General features: G+C 43.5%; 1 protein-coding gene across 1 annotated transcript in view; it reads left to right on the forward strand.

Annotated features, from left to right (window-relative positions):
- dpydb (dihydropyrimidine dehydrogenase b) overlaps positions 1-20538 on the forward strand; it is a 121420-nt gene that overhangs the window by 82167 nt on the left and 18715 nt on the right. The window contains exons 15-16 of the mRNA XM_020467257.1: positions 1947-2015; positions 14915-14998. Of these exons, the coding sequence (XP_020322846.1) occupies positions 1947-2015; positions 14915-14998 (153 nt within the window). The remainder of the gene's footprint in view (positions 1-1946; positions 2016-14914; positions 14999-20538) is intronic.

Here is a 20538-nt window from a genome sequence, read left to right on the forward strand (position 1 = left end):
GTAGGGGTATTTACTGTATATCCATGTCAGACTGTCCCATTTAGTCTACAGTGATTACACTGTATTACACTGCTGTGTTTCTACACCAAGCTCAGGTCCAGAAATCCTCTTCACAATTGATCTCTTCCGACCTTCATCCTCCTGTTATTTCCTTTACCTGGTTGCCAGAGCCCATCCCCTTGTTCCATCCTCCCCAAATTACTTACCAATGCAGTAAAACATAAATATGTAGTTCCCATTGAGAGACATCCATTAATTTCTTTTCATTGATTTCAGGGAGGTCAAGGCCATTCTCCCTCCCCCATTATTCCCATTCATTATTCCTGTTTTCCTCTACGCTCATCTTCAACATGACGTGACCTTGTGGGTTGCCATCCTCGGTCCACCTGTGTTGCTTTGAAGTGGCCTTGGTGAAGGCAGAGCCAAACTCATCCCAGCGAGTGCCTCCCGGAGGTTAAAGGTCACCGGCGTATTCCGCTCGGCAAAATGAATACTCAGAGAAGGGGAGTGATTAATAACAAAAGCCCTCCCCAAATGATGTGAAATTGTAGGGGCTGGGGAGATTGAGACACCTCTCCCTTGCGGGGAATGATTGAGACTGTGGAGTGGAGTGGTCTGTGTGTGTGTGTGTCAGGTTTTACAGGCAGCGGGCATGCCTGTAATAATGCTGCACCTGAGGAATGGAATTGTCAAAAAGGGAAGAGAAAGAGAGACTACCAGGGAAACATAGGGACAAATTGACAGAAAGAAAGGGAGAGAGAGGGAGAGAGGGAGAGGGAGCAGGAGGGAGACAGAATAAAGGGAGAAAGAGGGAGCGGGAAGAAAGTGAAAAGGTGCAGCCCCACCCTCCCCTCTTCTAATATCTCCATATCAGCGGTGATTGACAGTTGCCGTGTTGCCGGGGGTCCCTGGAGAGGCAGTGTAGAGGGTGTTGGTGGATGGGCTCACTTACTCACACTACTCCATTATTAAAGAGATAACAGGAGGATCCCCCTGCTAGGCTCGGCTCTGCTCCTCGCAGACAGACAGGCAGACGGACAGACAGACAGGCAAACCGGCGGATGGACGGACAAACAGACAGACACATGCCCCACTATCGCTGCAATTCACTCTGCCCCCTGTAAACCGCCTCCTCGGGATGGGGTCCAGCTAGAACGGTTCTACTGCCATGCACACCGCCTGTCAGTCTGTCTGTCGGCACGTCTGCATGTACGTTTGTCTGTCTTGTCCCTTTCCTTCTGTCTTCAAACAATGTGTGTAGATACTAAAGACGTTTTCACCAACAATAGTCTGGACACTGTACGTAGCATGTGCCACTTGAGAGTGGATCAGGGGGAGAAACGTAGCATTGTTTGCTATTCATTTCCACTTCAACTGGCCCGTAATCAATATTTGCAGTTCAGTAGCCGACTCCCATGGTAAAGAGGATGAAGGGTTATCACAAGTCTCCAACAATACGGACATGGAAAGATGCAGGATCTATAAAATCAAACACACACTTACATCACAAGCAGGCATGTCCCTCTGTGCATTGTGGACACATCAGCCTATTTGTGTCTTTTAAAATCCAAAGCAATGAAAGGGAGAGTTATATCTCCCCTACTTTATGGGTAGATTATAGTTTCCACAACAGGACTGAGGACCGTTGAGGATTGAGTGTGGAGGACTGATGGGCGAAAGACACATTATATTGTTCCTCTGTTATTCTCTCAGATGTTTGTGTAGTCTTTGAAACCACTATGTGTTCTCAGGCTCTCAGACAAGATAAGGCACAGCAGGTGAAATCACAGTTGTTACTTGCCCTCTCTCTCTCTTTCTCTCTCCCTCCCTCTCTCTCTCTCTCTCTCTCTCTCTCTCTCTCTCTCTCTCTCTCTCCCTTTCTCTCTCTTAATCTCTCTATCTCTCGTTCTTTCTCTCTTTCTCTCTCTCCTCTCTCTCTTTTTCAGATTGTCATCTCGAGCATCATGTGCGGTTACAACAAAGCCGACTGGGTTGAGCTTACTAAAATGGCAGAGGTGAGTACATTTTGTGTTGTCTGTTGGTTCAGAATATAACCTGACTTTACAGGGCTGGACTTCAAGAAAGAGTCAAGAAAGTGTGTTCAATTTGATCCATTCACATTCTTTTGGGCCAACTGTTTTGTACCAAACAAATGGATTTAAATGAGTTCCTTTGTCTTCTCTAAAAACATGCATGTCAATATGTTTTTAAAAAATGCTTTAACAGATACCTTAAAGAATATCATTCTGAAATAGACCGGCATCCATATTCATGGCTTAAAGCCTCATTGGTCTCTTTGAGAAAAAGCAGCTTCTTACATTAAATTTGCATTAGATAGCATCGGATTTACGTCTCAGAGGCAACAGAAACCCACTGTGCTCACAAACTGAGGAATAAATCATAAAACTATTTTTTGTGTTCTTTTTCTCCTCAGATGTGGACGTTTGCCTCTGAAATCTATCGTTTCTCCTATCGTTCCTTCTCAGCTTCGCTCTGTCACTTCACATAGCCCTATTGAACTCGTGGTTATTGATGTGAAACCAACACTGTTGTGTTTGCATCAGGCATGCTAAAACCACTGTGATGATTGATAATGGTAGTAGTAGTGGCATAGTATTTCATAGCTAGGGAATGGTATTTACAGTTTTTCTCAATCTCATACAAACATTTTTTGGAGCAATGTTGTCGATCTTCCAAACAGTGTTCACAAGAAGGGGGAGAGAGAGAGAGAGATAAAGAGAGGGAGAGGGGGAGAGAGAGAGAGAAAGAGAAAGAGAACAAGCGAGAGATGGGGGAGAGAGATTGAGAGGGGGAGAGAACGAGGGAGAGAGTAAGGGAGAGGGAGAGGGACTAAATCATAGAGAGAGAGAGAAGAGAGAGAGTATGTGAGAGAGAGAGAGAGAGAGAGAGAGAGTATGTGAGAGAGAGAGAGAGTATGTGAGTGAGAGAGAGAGAGTATGTGAGAGAGAAGAGAGAGTATGTGAGTGAGAGAGAGAGAGAGTATGTGAGAGAGAAGAGAGAGAGTATGTGAGAGAGAGAGAGAGACAGAGTATGTGAGAGAGAGAGAAGAGAGAGAGTATGTGAGAGAGAGAGATAAAGAGAGGGAGAGAGGGGGAGAGAGAGAGAGAAAGAGAACAAGCGAGAGATGGGGAGAGAGATTGAGAGGGGGAGAGAATGAGGGAGAGAGTAAGGGAGAGGGACTAAATCATAGAGAGAGAGAGAAGAGAGAGAGTATGTGAGTGAGAGAGAGAGAGATTATGTGAAGAGAGAGAGAGTATGTGAGAGAGAGAGAGAGAGAGAGAGAGAGATGGAGTGAGAGAGAGAGAGTATGTGAGAGAGAGAGAGTATGTGAGAGAGAGAGTATGTGAGAGAGAGAGAGAGTATGTGAGTGAGAGAGAGAGTATGTGAGAGAGAGAGAGAGTATGTGAGTGAGAGAGAGAGAGTATGTGAGAGAGAGTGAGAGAGAGAGCGTATGTGAGAGAGAGAGAGAGAGAGAGAGAGAGTAGAGAGAGAGTATGTGAGAGAGAGAGAGTATGTGAGTGAGAGAGAGAGTATGTTGAGAGAGAGAGAGAGAGAGAGAGTATGTGAGAGAGAGAGTATGTGTGAGAGAGAGAGAGAGAGTATGTGAGAGAGAGAGAGAGAGAGAGTATGTGTGAGAGAGAGAGAGAGAGTATGTGAGAGAGAGAGAGAGTATGTGAGAGAGAGAGAGAGTATGTGAGTGAGAGAGAGAGAGTATGTGAGAGAGAGAGAGAGAGAGAGAGAGAGAGTATGTGAGAGAGAGAGAGTATGTGAGTGAGAGAGAGAGTATGTGAGTGAGAGAGAGAGAGAGTATGTGAGAGAGAGAGAGAGAGAGAGTATGTGTGAGAGAGAGAGAGAGAGAGAGTAATGTGAGAGAGAGAGAGAAAGTATGTGAGAGAGAGAGAGAGAGAGAGAGAGAGAGAGAGAGAGAGAGAGAGTATGTGAGAGAGAGAGAGATAGCCCTATTGAACTAATGGTTATTGATGTGAAACCTTGAAAAAGAAAAGGAGAGCCTCACAATCTAGGAGCTCAGATGCAATAACTGAATACCAAAGTTTTGACAGCCAAGCTGTCTTCACCAGGGTATAGAGACAAACACTGCAGGTCTCTAGTTTATATAGACTTTAAAAGGACATTTTGTACATAATGTTGCCGCTACTGTCTCTTATGACCGAAATAAACTTCTGGAAATCAGGACTGAGATTACTCACCACGGGCAGGCAGAATCCTTTTTTCTTCCTTTAACGAGTCTGACTAGCCCGACGCAAATAATATACTGCTTTCTCGGGAACAGGCCCAGATCTCTGTGATTTGCGTGAAGAGGAGGCGATGTAAAAGGGGCCAGAGGGCAGGCTGCCTTCTGAGAATTCGTAAACAATTGAATAAACCCCCACTTCCTTCCATTCTGCTAGCAAACATGCAATCTTTGGAAAGTAAAATCGATGACCTATGCGGAAGATTAAACTACCAACGGGACATTCAAAACTGTAATATCTTATGTTTCAAGGAGTTGTGGCCGAACGACGACACTATCAACATACAGCTGGCTGGTTATATGCTGTACAGGAAGAATATAACAGCGGCGTCTGGTAAGACAAGGGGCGGTGACTATGTATTTTTGTAAATAACAGCTGGTGCATGATATGTAAGGAAGACTCAAGCTATTGCTCACCTGAGGTAGAGTATCTCATGATAAGCTGTAGACCACACTATCTACCTAGAGAGTTTACATCTGTATTTTTGGTAGCTGTGTACATACCACCACAGACTGAGGCTGGCACTAAGACAGCATTGAATGAGCTGTATTCCACTGTAAGCAAACAAGAAAACGCTCACCCAGAGGCAGCGCTCCTAGTAGCCGGGGACTTTAATGCAGGGAAACTTAAATCTGGTTTACCAAATTTCTATCAGCATGTTAAATGTGCAACCAGAGGGAAAAAATTCTGGAACACCTTTACTCCACACATAGAGATGCATACAAAGCTCTTCCTCGCCCTCCATTTGACAAATCTGACCATAATTCTATCCTCCTGATTCCTGCTTACAAGCAAAAATTTAAGCAGGAAGCACCAGTGACTAGATCCATAAAAAGTGGTCAGATGAAGCAGATGCTAAGCTACAGGACTGTTTTGCTAGCACAGACTGGAATATGTTTCGGGATTCATCCGATGGCATTGAGGAGTACACCACATCAGTCATTGGCTTCATCAATAAGCACATCGATGACATCGTCCCCACATTGCAGACCACAAAGAGAAGCACACCCGAGAGCTGCCCAGTGACACGAGCCTGCCAGATTAGCTAAACTATGCTCGCTTCGAGGCAAATAACACTGAAACATGCATGAGAGCACCAGCTGTTCCGGAAGACTGTGTGATCACACTCTCTGCAGCTGATGTGAGTAAGACCTTTAAACAGGTCAAGATACACAAGGCCGCAGGGTCAGACAGATTACCAGGACATGTACTGCGAGCATGCGCTGACCTTCTGGCAAGTGTCTTCACTGACATTTTCAACCTCTCCCTGTCCGAGTCTGTAATACCAGCATGTTTCAAGCAGACCACCATAGTGCCTGTGCCCAAGAACACTAAAGTAACCTTCCTAAATGACTACTGACCAGTAGCACTCATGTCTGTAGCCATGAAGTGTTTTGAAAGACGGATCATGGCTGACATCAACACCATTATCCCAGAAACCCTAGACCCACTCCAATTTGCATACCGCACCAACATATCCACAGATACAATCTCTATTGCACTCCACACTGCCCTTTTCCACTTGGGCAAAAAGGAACACCTATCTAAGAATGCTATTAATTGACTACCTCTCAGCGTTCAACACTGTAGTGCCCTCAAAGCTCATCAATAAGCTAAGGACCCTGGGACTAAACACCTCTCTCTGCAACTGGATCCTGAACTTCCTGAAGGGCCGCCCCCAGGTGATAAAGGTAGGTAACAACACATCTGCCACACTGATCCTCAACACAGGGGCACCTCAGGGGTGCATGCTCAGTCCCCTCCCGTACTCCCTGTTCACTCAGGACTGCACGGCCAGGCATGACTCCAACACCATCCTTAAGTTTGCCGATAACACAACAGTGGTAGGCCTGACCACTGACAATGACGAGACAGCCTATAGGGAGGAGGTCAGAGACCTGGCCATGTGGTGCCAGGACAACAACCTCTCACTCAAGGTGATCAAGACAAAGGAGATGATTGTGGACTACAGGAAAAAGAGGACCGAGCACGCCCCCATTCTGATCGATGGGGCTGCAGTGGAGCAGGTTGAGAGCTTCAAGTTCCTTAGTGTCCACATCATCAACAAACTAGCATGGTCCAAGCACACCAAGAAAGTTGTGAAGAGGGCACGACAAAACATATTCCCCTCAGGAGAGTGAAAAGATTTGGCATGGGTCCTCAGATCCTCAGAAGGTTATACAGCTGCACATTGAGAGCATCCTGACAGGTTACATCACTGCCATGTATGGCAACTGCTCGGTCTCCGACCTCAAGGCACTACAAAGGGTAGTGTGAACGGCCCAGTACATCACTGGGGCCAAGCTTCCTGCCACCCAGGACCTCTATACCAGGCGGTGTCAGAGGATGGCCCTAAAAATTGTCAAAGACTCCAGCCACCCTAGTCTTACACTATTCTCTCTGCTACCACACAGCAAGCAGTACCGGAGCGCCAAGTCTAGGTCCAAGAGGCTTCTAAACAGCTTCTACCTCCAAGCCATAAGATTCCTGAACATCTAATCAAATGGCTACCCAGACTATTTGCATCGCCCCCCCCCCCCGCCTTCCCGCTCTTTTACACCGCTGCTACTCTCTGTTATAATCTATGCATAGTCACTTTAATAACTCTGCCTACATGTACATATTACCTCAACTGACCAGTGCCCCCGCACATTGACTCTGTACCGGTACCCCCCTGTATATAGTCTCGCTATTGTTATTTTACTGCTGCTCTTTAATTACTTTTATTTCTTATTCTTCTTATTCTTAGAGAGAGTAAGGAAGAGAGAGTGATAGTAACGGAGAGAGAGACAGAGAAAGAGAGATAAAGAGAGAGAGAGCGAGTAATGGAGAGAGGGAATAAATCATAAAATGTTTTTTTCATTTCTTCTGTCGTTCCTTTTCTCTGTCACCTCACATAGCCCTATTGAACTCATGGTTATTGATGTGAAACCAACACTGTTGTGTTTGCATCAGGAAGCGCTAAAAACATTGTGATCATTGATAATAGTAGTAGTGGCATAGTATTTCATTGCTAGGGAATGGTATTTACAGTTTATCTCAATCACATACAAGCATTTTTTGGAACAATGTTTCAAACAGAGTTCATTTTTATCCAATGTAAAAATAAAAAAATAAACATAATTTTAGGGAGAGGGGAGGGAGAATTTGAGTGAGTGAGTGAGTGAGTGAGGGAGGCAGGGAGGGAGGGGGATGGAGAAAGATGAGCGAGAGAAGGGGAGGAAGAGAGTAAGGGAGAGAGTGAGGGGAGAGTGAGAGAGAAAGGAGAGAGAGAGAGAGAGAGTAAGGGAGTGTAAGAAAGAGAAAGAAAGAAATCATAACAACAACAAAAAATGTTATTCATTTTCTCCTCCGATGTGGATGTTTGCCTCTGAAATCTATCTTTTATTCTATCGTTCCTTCTCAGCTTTGCTCTGTCACCTCACATAGCCCTATTGAACTCGTGGTTATTGATGTGAAACCAACACTGTTGTGTTTGCATCAGGCATGCTAAATCCACTGTGGTGATTGATAATGGTAGTAGTAGTGGCACAGTATTTCATTGCTAGGGAATGGTGTTTGTGGCTCGATTCGGTTTTATGTAGCAAAATTTGAAATGGTGTTTTTTGGATAAAAGTACAGACTCGGAGCTAGAAAATGGTATATCATACACTACAGTTGAGGAACAATGGGAAAGTAATTCTGCTTTGAAAGTTAATAAACTTGTAACTTCACTTTTTATCTACACCCATTCAGCCTTTGCCCCGGATTCACATGAGGCATGTACCAAACAACCAACGATTTCAAGACTAAAGGCTGGTTTATAATATGTCTATTGACAGTTGTCGCAATGACATCAAGAACATTCTATTGTCGTCTGACATCAAACGTATCGTTGTCCTTATGAAAAAGTATAAATACATGACATCAACAGCCTGGTGGTCCAAAATAGCATAACTAGTGTATTTTAACACCAATGAACTCTATTAATGAATGTAGTACTGTATATGTCAACCTAGCAAACCATGCAACTAAAAGCAACCTTCTAAACTATCTTTGGGTTCGTTTCTAGCTTGTTAGCTAACTAGCTAATGTTAAGTTAGCTGGCTTGCCAGTTCAAATAATGACCATATCATATAGCTGACAACATCTTCACTTTCACTCATTTGCCTTCATTATTACAGGAAAATAAACTCACAAAAGATCAGTATTTACAAGTTAATGGCGGGCGAATAACAGAAAATAATTTATGGTTGTGAGTGTGACGAAACAAAAGCAGGACATTCTTCCAGAGAATTTTTTGAACTTGGATACTGTCTGGCCTAATGTTATATCCTAATTTGACTTTGGTGCAGGTCATGTTCTTCACATTACTGTCTCTGGTAAACATATACTACATCAAATAAAATCAAAGTTTATTTGTCACATGCACAGGATACAGAAAGTGTAGTGAACTGGTTACTTGCATAGTGGAGTCTTTTGTTTAAACATGTAGCTAGCTAGCTAAAGAATGAACCATAATCCCAACTCATAACGTTACTACATTGCATGAATCTGCAGGTAGCTAACCAACCAGGTTCAATCCAGATTCAATCCCCAGTTTACAATTGGATCGTTCATCCCCGTCCTCTCCCCTGTAACTATTCCCCAGGTCGTTGCTGTAAATGAGAACGTGTTTTCAGTCAAATTACTTGGTAAAATAACGGTAAAATAAAAAATAAAAATTGTAGCTAGCTAGATAGCTAGCTAAATAATTAACCATAATCCCAACTCATAACATTACTACCCTGCATGAATCTGCAGGTAGCTTACCAATGTTAGCGAGCTAATATTAGGCTGACTAGTAATGCAAATGGCTCTGAGATACGAATAATATTAATACACAGTTCATACACATAACATTATCTAGCGAGCCAGCCAGCTAACAGTATGCTTTAATAACTTAAAATGAAAACAAATTTCTGACAAAATTAGAAATGTATAATATCTGAAAATGTAGCTAGCTAGACTATCTTCCATGGCTGGACACTTCTTCCTCTCTGTCACGGATACCATGGTAGTCCTTAGTTTGAAGATATAATCTGGAGACAGGTTTCATACAACAGCCTTCTGTGTTCTCTTTCCGAATCCCTCTGCATATTTGCAGTCAAACGGCAGAATTTTCTCCATCTCCTTAGCTATCATACTCTATTTCCACCGGGCGTCCACTGATTTCAAAACTTGGTCCTTCAGAAAGTTTAGAGCAACACTTATGCAGTTCTACTACGTGATATATCTTTTTTTAAACGCTGCGTTAGAAAGGATTACCTACACATACTGACCAGCTCGTGTTATAAACAAAAGCGTGCTACATGGCTGACCAATCTGACCTCATCTCTTGGCATGTCCAGCCCATCCATTATCTCGGCCAATCATGGCTAGCGAGAAGGTTCCTGACTTTTTCCGTGACTAAACCAACTAGGCTCGCAATTTAACAATTGTATTTGTATTTACAGATGGCATACAAGTTTCTTGTTAAGGCACATGATAGTTCACATGTTCCAGAATGCATTTCTGACAAAAAACACATTTAGATTTATTTTTTAACGTTATGTTCAAATGCCTCTCCTGTGAAGTGATGACTTGCGACATACGCCTAGTTTCCTGAAACGGCACGAGTCACATTGTAATGTGTGCACTGGGAGTCGGGAAGAAAGTTCTGTGAGCGAATCATTTCATAAGTAAATGAAAACATAATACAAAACAAGAAACACGAACAACGCAGTCATCAAACTGAAACAGAAACAATTACGGTTGGGGAAGAAACCAAAGGGAGTGACAGATATAAGGAAGATAATCAGGGAAGTGATGGAGTCCAGGTGAGTCTAATGACATGCAGGTGCGCATAACGATGGTGACAGGTGTGCGCCATAACGAGCAGCCTAGTGACCTAGAGGCTTGACACACATTTACAGTTTTTCTCAATCTCATTAAAGCATTTTTTTGGAACAATGTTGACAATTTTCAAACAGAGTTCACAAGACATAGAACTCTGTGGCCTTTGGCAAAACAGTAAATGCGTTTTCAAAATGTTGTTGATTTCTCTCAATATAAATACATTCATCAAAACCATATAATACAATAAAAATTGCAAGTACATTAATCGAAAGAACAAGATTGGTTGTGTTAACAAGATTAACACAACCGATCACTCAATCAATCAATCAAATGTATTTGTAAGCTCTTTTTACATCAGCAGTTGTCACAAAGTGCTTATACAGAAACAGCAAGCAATACAGATGTAGATCTATTCAGTCCAAGCAGACCAAACAGAAAGTTAGTATGTCTTTTGAAAATCCTACTAGATTTTGCAGTCACTAAATAATTATGATCAAAATTGGAAGTACAACTATCCCAAGGTGCAGAATTATGGTCAATTACGTTTCTTTAATGCATATTTCACCGAACAATTTCATACACATCAAATCAAATATTATTCCTGCACATTGATTGCAGGATTTATTCATCAGTATCATCACAATGTATTCAATACAAAGGCTGGTTTGCTCATTTTTTTGTAGGCTTTCCACATTTTGTTTACATTACAGCCTTATTCTAAAATGGATTAAATAGTTTTTTCCCTTATCAATCTACACACAATACCCCATAATGACAAAGCAAAAACAGGATTTCTCTGTACTTTGCTCCATTCATCTTTCCCCCAATCCTGACAAGTCTCCCTGTCTCTGCCACTGAAAAACATCCCTACAGCATGATGCTGCCACCACCATGCTTCACCGTTGTCACGACTTCCGCCAAGGTCGGTCCCTCTCCTTGTTCGGGCGGCGTTTGGTGGTCGGCGTCACCGGCCTTCTAGCCATCGCCGATCCTCTCTTCATTTTCCATTTGTTTTGTCTTTGTTTTACACACCTGGTCTCAATTCCCCAATTACATGTTTATTATGTAACCCTCTGTTTTCCCCATGGTTTTTGGGCGTGATTGTTTTATGTATGTTCGGTCCGTTATTGTGGGCTCGGGTTACGACATGTTATTGGAATATTTGAGTAAAGTTACTTGTGTTACGCATCTCTGCTGTCCTGTGCCAGACTCCTCTGCACCAGCTACACCCAGACTATTACAACCGTAGGGATGGTTCCAGGTTTTCTCCAGACGTGGCACTTAGCATTCAGGCCAAAGAGTTCAATTCTTGGATTCATCAGACCAGAGAATCTTGTTTCTCACGGTCTGATAGACTTTACGTGCCTTTTGGCAAACTCCAAGCGGGCTGTCATTTGCCTTTTACTCAGGAGTGGCTTTCGTCTGGTCACTCTACCATAAAAGCCTGATTAGTGGAGTGCTGCAGAGATGGTAGTCCTTCTGTAAGGTTCTCTCATATTCACAGAAGAACCCTGGAGCTCTGTCAGAGTGACGAAGGGGTTCTTTGTCACCTCCCTGACCAAGGCCCTTCTTCCCTTGCTCAGTTTGGACGGACGGCTAGCTCTAGGAAGAGTCTTGGTGGTTCCTAACTTCTTCCATTTAAGAATGATGGATGGCCACTGTGTTTTTGGGGACCTTCAACGCTGCAGACATTTTTTTGGTACCCTTCCGCAAATCTGTGCCTAGACACAATCCTGTCTCGGAGCTCTGTGGATAATTCCTTGGTCATGGCTTGGTTTTTGCTCTGACATGCACTGTCAACTGTGGGACCTTATATAGACAGGTGTGTGCCTTTCCAAATAATATCCAATTACTTGAATTTACCACAGGTGGACTGTTGTATTGTGTGTAGATTGATGAGGAATTGTTTAATTTAATGCATTTTAGAATAAGTCTGTAACGTAACAATATGTGGAAAAAGTCAAGGGATCTAAATACTTTCCAAAGGCACTGTACAGGCCTTAATCCACACCTAAGTAAAGCTTAGAAGGTCACAGTGTTGAATCTGATGACTTAGGAGTAACCCAACTTCAATCTCTGCATGCCCCCAATATTATAAAAAATGCAAACAATTAGACAGTCCCCAATCTTTCCATATATTGTACATAGTGTGATACTGACGGGGTTATTTAGAATTTTGTGCAGTAGCATTTACTGATACTACTGCACTGGAAACAGTGAACATAATTTCACACATTTCTCTTCTGGTGAAAACAATGTGTTTATATTCTGTGAACCAAACACTTAACAGTGAATTTTGTGTTCACCGAGAACATTTTGTATTTCAAGTTTTGCTAAATGTGGTCTAAGATATGCAAGTCAGGTACTAAGGCAAGTTAGATCAGAGGTTCTGAAAATGTATTTGAGCATTTGATCATCGCCGTTCCGTTGTACGTCTCAACACAGATCTTGCTTGTATGTTGATTGAGAAAAACTGTAACGGATGGATCCCCTCCAACATGGGACTGTTAGCTAGCTATAAAGCACTTGACATCCTACAGAGGTGAGTTATGCCTATCATGGCCAGACTCTTACTCCTGGTGAGGCTGTTGCTAACCACTAGAGCTTATGGTCTGGTAAGGGGCTGTACTGTTGCCAGCAGGCCTCAAACAGATATTCTCCAACAAGACTTACTCAAACTGTCTTTCAGCTTTGAGTCTCTCCAACTGAAGAGGCCTTTATTAATGTCAGCCTTGAATTCATTCAAAAATGCTTTTTATTTTCCCAGATGAATTGTCTATCAAAGCAACCTTGATGTGATAACATTTTCGATAGTGAGGGCTAGTTTAGCTTTGATCAAGCTGGGGTACTTAAACTCTGTCGAAGTTAATGTCAGCCCTAATAAATGAGCGTGTGTGTGTGTGTGTGTGTGTGTGTGTGTGTGTGTGCGTGTTGAGGCCTCTGGCTCTGAAGTGGAGCATATCTGCAGAGCCCTGAGATGTTCACAGGCAAGATGAGATACACCTGCTCTCACAGACAAACATAAACAGACACACACACAGCGTCCATCATTCTGGACAGCTTAAACTTAACGCGTAAAGATGAAGAGCAGTGAATCGGAGCCTTTCAGAGAACTCAACGTAAGATGTCCTGTGTGACACCAGACAGTAGGGCTCACTTGTGCCAATGGGGAAACGTTTGTTAATTCAGTGGTAACTGTCTTTGTACGCCACGGTCACATGTGAGTAGGACCAAGGCAGTCGTTGTACTCCCTGACGAAGACGAGTTCGAAAATCTTGATTTCCATTCGACATGCCATACAAATAAAAGCATTTTAATGATACGAGGAGTGCCTTGGTCCTCTTTGTTTTTTGATGACCAATTAACCCCTTTTACCAAAGAGCACTTTCTATCTCCCAAGCCATACTATTGTGCACCCTAGCAGCGCTTCCCTTCCTTCTATTGTCTTGGTTATTAGAATGTTGATGTCTAGTGTTTAGCACTATCCAGGGCTGTCTGATGCCATTTACATTGACTGGCGCAATCAGGTGAGCTCACGGCCACAGGGTGTACTAACTAGTCAACATTAATGACTTAGTGTAAGTGGAAATGTTAGGGATGGCAGGCGATCAAATGATGCAGATATGCTTGTCTTTCACACAATTATTTTTGGCATGAGCAAGTCCATAAGAACAGTCAATGTTTTATGTTTGCCTGAACGATGACCCACAGGTATACAGACTTTGTTACTCATTGCCCTCCGTTTTCAAAAATATGCCCTCCCCACAGAGAAAGATGAAAGCACGCTTTTAGGAAATCCGCCAGCCCCTTTTAGGAAACCTGTCCTCTCTCCTCTGCTTTTTGGCTCAATACATTCCCCTCTCCCATCCATTTAGCTTAATTAACCATGGAGTTTAGTTTGAGGTCCATACGACCAACATGCCCCCCCACCTCTCCTGAAAGCTGACTATGATAAATAGCTATATCCAGCTATCCAACCACTCTCTCCCCCTTCTCCTTTAGAACGGCTAAAACCCTTATTATTCATTCTTGCTCTCTAATGGCTGTCAGTTGTGAGGAAGGCCATAGATTGTGGTGGCCTGACATTCTGCAGGCATGCTGGATGGGACTGAGAAATAAAGGGTCTCTGGAAATCGGCCCGATGCTTCCGCCATTTTGATTCATTGTCAGAACGCTTCTCCACAGTGTAATTGCCTGTTGAATGCCTTATTTCTTACTCTCCTTCCTCCCATGAACCACCGCTACCCATTTCTCCTCTCCCATCCCATCCACCAGCACCATTATTTTATAGCTTCTTTGACGTGTCAACAACAAGTTTCCACAGCTATTTTAAGAGTGTTTTTTTTTAAAGGTGTTAGGCACTCGTTTTCCCTTTGCAATGCTCGGTTCGCATCTCAGTTGAGTCTGTCTTTGAAATGTGTTTTTCTGCGGTATCCCCGTGCTCATGCATGCAGTGTTTTTATTTCTGTCGCCATTGATACTAATGTAGATGTGTCGTGTCGTTTCTTTACTTGTCTCTTTGCAGATGGCATGACAGGTACTTGAGAACTGTTATGTTCGGTAGTCATCGTTTATGCTATGCGAAGATTTTAACATGTCACAGTAAAATGTACTCAAAACAACTATTGGGAACCGAGCTGGGATGTTCCCTTGTTTCCTTTTATCACAGAGAAATCACATCGGGGAGAACCCTAATCTCCACTCTTAAGTCGAATTGTCACTGAATGTCCCATTGACATCGATGCAGACGCAGCTGATGGTTGTGTGTGTGTTTTTCTGTCTAGGACTCCGGGGCGGATGCACTGGAGCTCAACCTTTCCTGTCCCCATGGAATGGGAGAAAGGGGCATGGGACTGGCCTGTGGACAGGTATCTACCATCACACTGACACACACACTCCACCAGTGTCACACACTCTGGCAAAACCATTTCATTACTTAGACCTTTAAATTCCTCGTGGAACACGGCTGAACCACATCCAACCCTTTCTGTACTGGGTCGATCGTTCACCATTCTTTAATATGCACTCAATACACATAGCCAATTGCTTTGAAAATACAATTTTGTTACACCCCAAAAATATTTCTTACAGAATTCCACTTTAGATTCAGAGAAACACTCTGATGAATACATACACTCATCTTGTAATAAACCCTTAAAAGTTACAGATTAAAACGATTTAAACAAATGTGTCAAAATCCCCAAAATGGGCCTTAACCAAAAAAATCCAATCACTACCACAAATGTAGCACTTGGTGGCTTTTCTAACAGCAATGCTGCAATTTGACTTGATTTCCTCCATCTGCCGCCTTCTTACCCTGGCAGTTTACGATCGCCAGGGGACTTGGGCCTGTTTCCCTTTAAACACGAGACAGAACCATTGTGCCCCCTGCAGTGCTCATAAATTATGATGAGCACTGCAGGGGGCACCGCACTGTGTGTGGATCCCCCCTCTGTAAGGACACAAGGCTAATCACAGGTCTCTGCCTCCTGGCAGGTAACCTCTGCGTGAACTAAAGCAAGGAAATAGCATTTAATCACACTGACGGTGGCCACACACGTATAGGCGCAGAGAGAGAGGGAGACACACACACACACACACACACACAGGATGACATCTTTTTCAGATTCTAAGACAATGCAAGGGAAATGATTTAATGACACATAAGCATGGGATTACGGCTGCTTGCTGGTACATCTTCCAGGAATGCTAACAATAAGCTTTGACCTCCCAGCACAAAAGCTATGCTACAGAAACTAACCACAGGGAATGACCTATTAAAAAGCTACCATCTGAAAACAGAGCTCACTGCTGGAGGTGGCACCAATTTAAGATCTTACAAAGACTAGAACCACAATTATATCATTACGCTGGCTAGGCCTGTGAATGTTATTAAGACTACAACATACAGTTGAAGTCGGAAGTTTACATACTTTTAGGTTGGAGTCATTAATACTTGTTTTTCAACCACTCCACAACTTTCTTGTTAACAAACTGTATTTTGGCGAGTCGGTTAGGACATCTACTTTATGGATGACACAAGTCATTTTTCCAACAATTGTTTACAGGCAGATTATTTCACTTATAATCCACTGTATCACAATTCAAGGCCTACCTTCAAACTTAGTGCCTCTTTGCTTGACATCATGGGAAAATCAAAAGAAATCAGCCAAGACCTCAGAAAAAAAATTGTAGACCTCCACAAGTCTGGTTCATCCTTGGGAGCAATTTCCAAACGCCTGAAGGTACCACGTTCATCTGTACATACAATAATATGCAAGTATAAACACCATGGGACCATGCAGCCGTCATACCACTCAGGAAGGAGACACATTCTGTCTCCTAGAGATTAACGTACTTTGGTGCGAAAAGTGCAAATCAATCCCAGAACAACAGCAAAGGACCTTGTGAAGATGCTGGAGGAAACAGGTACAAAAGTATCTATATCCACAGTAAAACGAGTCCTATATTTACATAACCTGAAAGGCTGCTCCGCAAGAAAGAAGCCTCTGCTCCAAAACCAGTGCTCCAAAAGGCCAGACTACGGTTTGCAACTTCACATGGGGACAAAGACTATACTTTTTGGAGAAATGTCCTTTGGACTGATGAAACTAAAATAGACCTGTTTGGCCATAATGACCATTGTTATGTTTGGAGGAAAAAGGGGGAGGCTTGCAAGCCGAAGAACACCATCCCAACCATGAAGCATGGAGGTAGCAGCATCATGTTGTGGGGGTGCTTTGCTGCAGGAAGGACTGGTGCACTTCACAAAATAGATGGCATCATGAAAAAATAAAATTATGTGGATATATTGAAGCAACATCTCAAGACATCAGTTCAAGTTCATGCTTGGTCGCAAATGGGTCTTCCAAATGGACAATGACCCCAAGTATACTTCCAAAGTTGTGGCAAAATGGCTTAAGGACAACAAAGGTATTGGAGTGGCAATAACAAAGCCCTGACCTCAATCCCATAGACAATTTGTGGGCAGAACTGAAAAAGCATGTGCGAGCAAGGAGGCCTACAAACCTGACTCAGTTACATCAGCTCTGTCAGGAGGAATGGGCCAAAATTCATCCAACTTATGGGAAGCTTGTGGAAGGCTACCCAAAACATTTGACCCAAGATAAACAATTTAAAGGCAATGAAATACTGAGTTTAAATGTATTTGGCTAAGGTGTATGTAAACTTCCGACTTCAACTGTAGATAGATAAGAATAGAGAAAATATAGATAACTGAAATTAGTTAGTTTTGTGGGTTTTGGAGACGTGTGCTACTTTAATGTGTTATGTCCGTGGCCATTAGCCACAGCCCCCAGGTCAGTTTTAATTTTAGAAAACAAATTAGTGATCCTCACGGGGAGAGGGGCTGGCTGTGGCACGTCCAATAAACATATCTCTCTCTCTGTCTCTCTCTCTCTGTGTGTGTGTGTGTGTGTCCACTGATACTACATCCCCCACACAGATTATACACACATATATAGTGTACTGAGTGCAGACACACACATATGCATACACACACGGTATACACACACACATAATTAAAGCCTCGGCCCAAGAAAGAAAGCAGTACATAGTTACATACAAAACCATGCCTTCATATTGCCTTCCCCAAGGCCTAGGAGCTGTCCATGGGCCTGCTTCTCATTCTCCTGTGATTCCCTTTCCCTCAACTCTGAAGGCGTAGCCCACAAAGCCTCCAAAACTCTATCCCCCCTCCTCTATTCGATCTATGCTTTGTTCTGCGCGGATAGATCCCTCTCCAGCTCAGTGCAAGGAAACCATCTTTTACTTCTGCCCCAGTCACTTTGATGGGCCTTTCCCTCAATACAGGAGTAACATTGAAGTATTGTGTTAAAACCGAAACAAAAGCCCCCCCGAGATCAAAAGTAGACGATGTGCCTGAGGATCAGAGCTATTGCCTTGCTGCACAGGCTCTTTTTTTATGGAGCCGTTGATATACAGTGGCACTTAATGTCCCTCAACACCACGAGATGGTCTTCCTGGGCCTCACCGCACCACCCACCACCCTGTAAAAGAGACAAAGGGAAGCATATGTCATATTGGCCCATGCAGGCTGCACTGGATCAAAAATGTAAAGCTCTCCCAAGGAGGACACCTCTCTCTGGGCTTGTGTGGCGTGTGGGAGGGGTATGATGAGTTAGGGGAGGCCTAAAGGTAGGTTGCTGCAGGAGGCAGTACTTTACATCCACATTGCTGAGAGAGGTCCTCGCAGGCCAGGGGCTTTGGTTGCTGCACACACACTTGCAGCACACACTTGCAGCCCAAAGTCTTTTATAAGCTGTCACAGGAGTGTGCGTGTGAGTGTGTGTGCCTGCTTCACAGACCAGCATCGCCACCCTCTGTGAGGACATTAGGTTCTTACCACAGCATCTGTTAAAACACACACAGTCTTAGCCTTCCAGGACAGGCTTACTAGTGTTTTTTATACACACACACACACGCACACGCACACTCACACGCACACGCACACACACACACACACACCTATTCCTTTCTTCTCGCAAACTGCAGATACACCCCATTCTCCAACATCCCTACTACACATTATGGACATGAAAGGCTGTTTCTTCCCCTGATCTGTCAATCCTCTGTCATTACTCCAGCTGTTGACATAGCTATTTACACTGTTTACCCTCTCTCTCCCTTCCTCTTCCTTTCTCTCGATTCCCATCCCTCCTTCATCTCTCCCTCCGTCATCTCTCATTTTCTGTTTCTTGCCATATACACTGAGTGCACACAAAGAAATTGAGTTGCACCTTTTGCCCTCAGAACAGCCTCAATTCGTCGGGGCATGGACTCTACAAGGTGTCAAAAGTGTTCCACAGGGATGCTGGCCCATGTTGAGTCCAAAGCTTCCCACAGTTGTGTCAAGTTGGCTGTATGTCCTTTGGGTGGTGGACCATTCTTGATACACACAGGAAACTGTTCAGTGTGAAAAACCCAGCAGCATTGCAGTTCATGACACAATCAAACCGGTGCACCTGGTACCTACTACCATACCCCGTTCAAAGGCACTTCAATCTTTTGTCTTGCCTGTTCAACCTCTAAATGGCACACATACACAATCCATGTCTCAATTGTCTCAAGGCTTAAAAATCCTTCCTAATGTTTTGTACACTCAGTGTATTTGTTCACTTTTATTCACACTTGCCATTCAAATTCAAAGAAGCTTTATTTGCATGATCCCATGTTGAATAATACATTACAATCGACAATAAAAAATCATCCGTTCTCCCTCTTTCACTTGTGTTCTCTCCATCACTCCGTTTTTCCCATCCATATACATTCCAGTTTCTTCCCCCGGTCAGGCTTTCTCATTTGTGTTTCGCTGCCAGCCTTGTTAAAAACACATGCCGCCCACATCCCTCCCACGACCCACTCTGGTGGACACACAAACACACACACACAGACACACACACACACACACACACAAATATACGTGTATTCGCACACGTATACACTAATGATCACATACACACACAGCGGAACAGAGTTCACACTTAGAGAACCACAGAGAAAGGCTCTCGTTGGGCAGAAGACCTGCACTGTTAAATAGCTGTTTAGTATGCTGTGCATCACCCAGATTTTAATGGTTTCAACGGACAAATGCTACCTCAGGCTAATCACATTGCCATATACAAGTATCACAAACACAGATTGAGTCACTATAATAATAGTGGCACCCATCACTATAAAAAAAGATCAAATATCATACCCCGAAGACATGCTAACATGCTAAACTCTTACCAGTAACAGGGGAGGACAGCATGTCTTGTGGTTATGATCTTTGTCCCTCTGTAACTCATAATTTTTCACAATTCATTCAGGATTATCCGTAACCATGGTCGCATCCACATTTAATGGGGAATTGTTCAAAAAAAATATTGATTAGTTTTTTTACAGCTTTTTTCTCCCCAATTTCGATCTTGTCTCATTGCGTCACGCGTCCTCCGAAACATGCCCCACCAAACCGCGCTTCTTAACATCCACCCGCTTAACCCGGGAAGCCAGCCGCACCAATGTGTCAGGGGAAACGTTCACCAGACGACCGAGGTCAGCCTGCAGGCACCCGGACCGCCACAAGGAGTCGCTAAAGCACAATGAGCCAAGTAAAGCCCCCCCGGCCAAACCGTCCCCTAACTCGGACGACAGTGGGCCCATAGTGCGCCGCCCTATGGGATTCCCGATCACGGCAGGTGGTGATACAGCCCGGGATTGAACCCAGGTCTGTAGTGACGCCTCTAGCACTGTGATGCAATGCCTTAGACTGCTGCGCCACTCGAGAGGCCCTAAAAACATATTCTACTGGAAGAAAATGATCTGAAACAAAACCAAAACAAACGGAAATGCATCAAACAAGTAGTCACTGCATGCTAGGAATATG

The sequence above is a fragment of the Oncorhynchus kisutch genome, linkage group LG30, assembly GCF_002021735.2.
Source record: "Oncorhynchus kisutch isolate 150728-3 linkage group LG30, Okis_V2, whole genome shotgun sequence".
Taxonomy (NCBI): domain Eukaryota; kingdom Metazoa; phylum Chordata; class Actinopteri; order Salmoniformes; family Salmonidae; genus Oncorhynchus; species Oncorhynchus kisutch.